The sequence below is a fragment of the Rhinopithecus bieti genome, unplaced genomic scaffold (assembly GCF_001698545.2).
Source record: "Rhinopithecus bieti isolate Rb0 unplaced genomic scaffold, ASM169854v2 scaffold_47952, whole genome shotgun sequence".
NCBI classification, from domain to species: Eukaryota; Metazoa; Chordata; class Mammalia; order Primates; family Cercopithecidae; genus Rhinopithecus; species Rhinopithecus bieti.
In genome coordinates, this window is record NW_016820098.1 from 903979 (window position 1) to 905966 (window position 1988).

At 49.3% G+C, this 1988-nt stretch overlaps 1 protein-coding gene across 1 annotated transcript; it reads left to right on the forward strand.

The window, feature by feature from the left end:
- Positions 1 to 459: 459 nt before the first annotated feature.
- Positions 460 to 1599, forward strand: LOC108520216 (alcohol dehydrogenase [NADP(+)]). The gene has a single exon (XM_017859478.1). It carries the CDS (start codon positions 530 to 532, stop codon positions 1505 to 1507), a length of 978 nt encoding a protein of 325 aa, XP_017714967.1. The 5' UTR covers positions 460 to 529; the 3' UTR covers positions 1508 to 1599.
- Positions 1600 to 1988: the final 389 nt, after the last annotated feature.

A 1988-nucleotide genomic window follows, 5' to 3' on the forward strand; every position in this document is an offset into this window, starting at 1 on the left:
ATGAGCCTGGAGGACACTATGTTAAGTGAAATAAGTTGGGCACAGAAAGATAAATACCATGCGTTCTCACTCATATGTGGGAGCTAAAAAAAAATAAATGAGCCCATAGAAACAGAGAGCAGAACTGTTGTTATTAGAGGATGGGAAGGGCAAAGGAGAGGGTAAGGTAGGGTGAAATTGGTTAACAAGTACAAAATTCCAGGTTGAAAAAAGGAATAAGTTCTAGTGATCTATAGCATTGTAGGGTGAGTATGGTTAACAATAATTTATTTTATTTATTCACGTTAGCTATCTTTAGTTTATTATAAAAGAGAGACATGGAAACTACTTACATGATGAAAGGTTTCAGAACTTCAGTAGAATGGGCAGCTTCATGCTGATGCATTTTAATAGTGATTTATTTCAGTCTACGTATTTTCCAAGAATGTCACCATCTCTGAATAAGAAATAATTCTTGACCGCCCACGTGGCCAGCGCCACCTGCCTCATTGTGCCTAGGACTTCTCCAAACTCGCGCTGCGGAGGGGCAATGGCGGCTTCCTGTGTTCTCCTGCACACTGGGCAGAAGATGCCTCTGATTGGTCTGGGTACCTGGAAGAGTGAGCCTGGTCAGGTAAAAGCAGCTGTTAAGTATGCCCTTAGTGTAGGCTACCGCCACATTGATTGTGCTGCTATCTACGGCAATGAGCCTGAGATTGGGGAGGCCCTGAAGGAGGACGTGGGACCAGGCAAGGCGGTGCCTCGGGAGGAGCTGTTTGTGACATCCAAACTGTGGAACACCAAGCACCACCCCGAGGATGTGGAGCCTGCCCTCCGGAAGACTCTGGCTGACCTCCAGCTGGAGTATCTGGACCTGTACCTGATGCACTGGCCTTATGCCTTTGAGCGGGGAGACAACCCCTTCCCGAAGAATGCTGATGGGACCATATGCTACGACTCCACCCACTATAAGGAGACTTGGAAGGCTCTGAAGGCACTGGTGGCTAAGGGGCTGGTGCGGGCGCTGGGCCTGTCTAACTTCAACAGTCGGCAGATCGATGACATACTCAGTGTGGCCTCCGTGCGTCCAGCTGTCTTGCAGGTGGAATGCCACCCATACTTGGCTCAGAACGAGCTAATTGCCCACTGCCAAGCACGTGGCCTGGAGGTAACTGCTTATAGCCCTTTGGGCTCCTCTGATCGTGCATGGCGTGATCCTGATGAGCCTGTCCTGCTGGAGGAACCAGTAGTCCTGGCATTGGCTGAAAAGTATGGCCGATCTCCAGCTCAGATCTTGCTCAGGTGGCAGGTCCAGCGGAAAGTGATCTGCATCCCCAAAAGTATCACTCCTTCTCGAATCCTTCAGAACATCAAGGTGTTTGACTTCACCTTTAGCCCAGAAGAGATGAAGCAGCTAAATGCCCTGAACAAAAATTGGCGATATATTGTGCCTATGCTTATGGTGGATGGGAAGAGAGTCCCAAGGGATGCAGGGCATCCTCTGTACCCCTTTAATGACCCGTACTGAGATTACAGCTTCTTGGCCTCCCTTCCACCTCTCCAGCTAATGAAGTCCTGCCACAGTGGAAAGAGGGAGTTAATAAAGCCATTGGAGCACCCCAAAAAAAAAAAAAAAAAAAAGAAATAATTCTTGGCAGGGTCCAGCATGGTAGCTGATACCTGTAATCCTAGCACTCTGGGAAGCCAAGGGGGTGGCTTGAGCCCAGGAGTTCAAGACCAGCCTGGGCAACATGGTGAAACCCCATCTCTACAAAATATACAAAAATCTGCTGGGTGTGGTGGCATGCACCTGTAGTTCCAGCTGCTCGAGAGGCTGAGGTGGGAGGATTGCTTAAGCCTGAGAGGTTGAGGCTGCAGTGAGCTGTGATTGTGCCACTGCACTCCTTCCTGCCTGGGTGACACAGTGAGACCCTGCCAAATGGAAAGAAGGAAGGAAGGAAGGAAGGAAGGAAGGAAGGAAGGAAGGAAGGAAGGAAGGAAGGAAAGAA

Coding starts and splice junctions, on each gene's coding strand:
- LOC108520216 (XM_017859478.1), top strand. CDS start 530: ATGGCGGCTTCCTGTGTTCTCCTGCACACTGGGCAGAAGATGCCTCTG.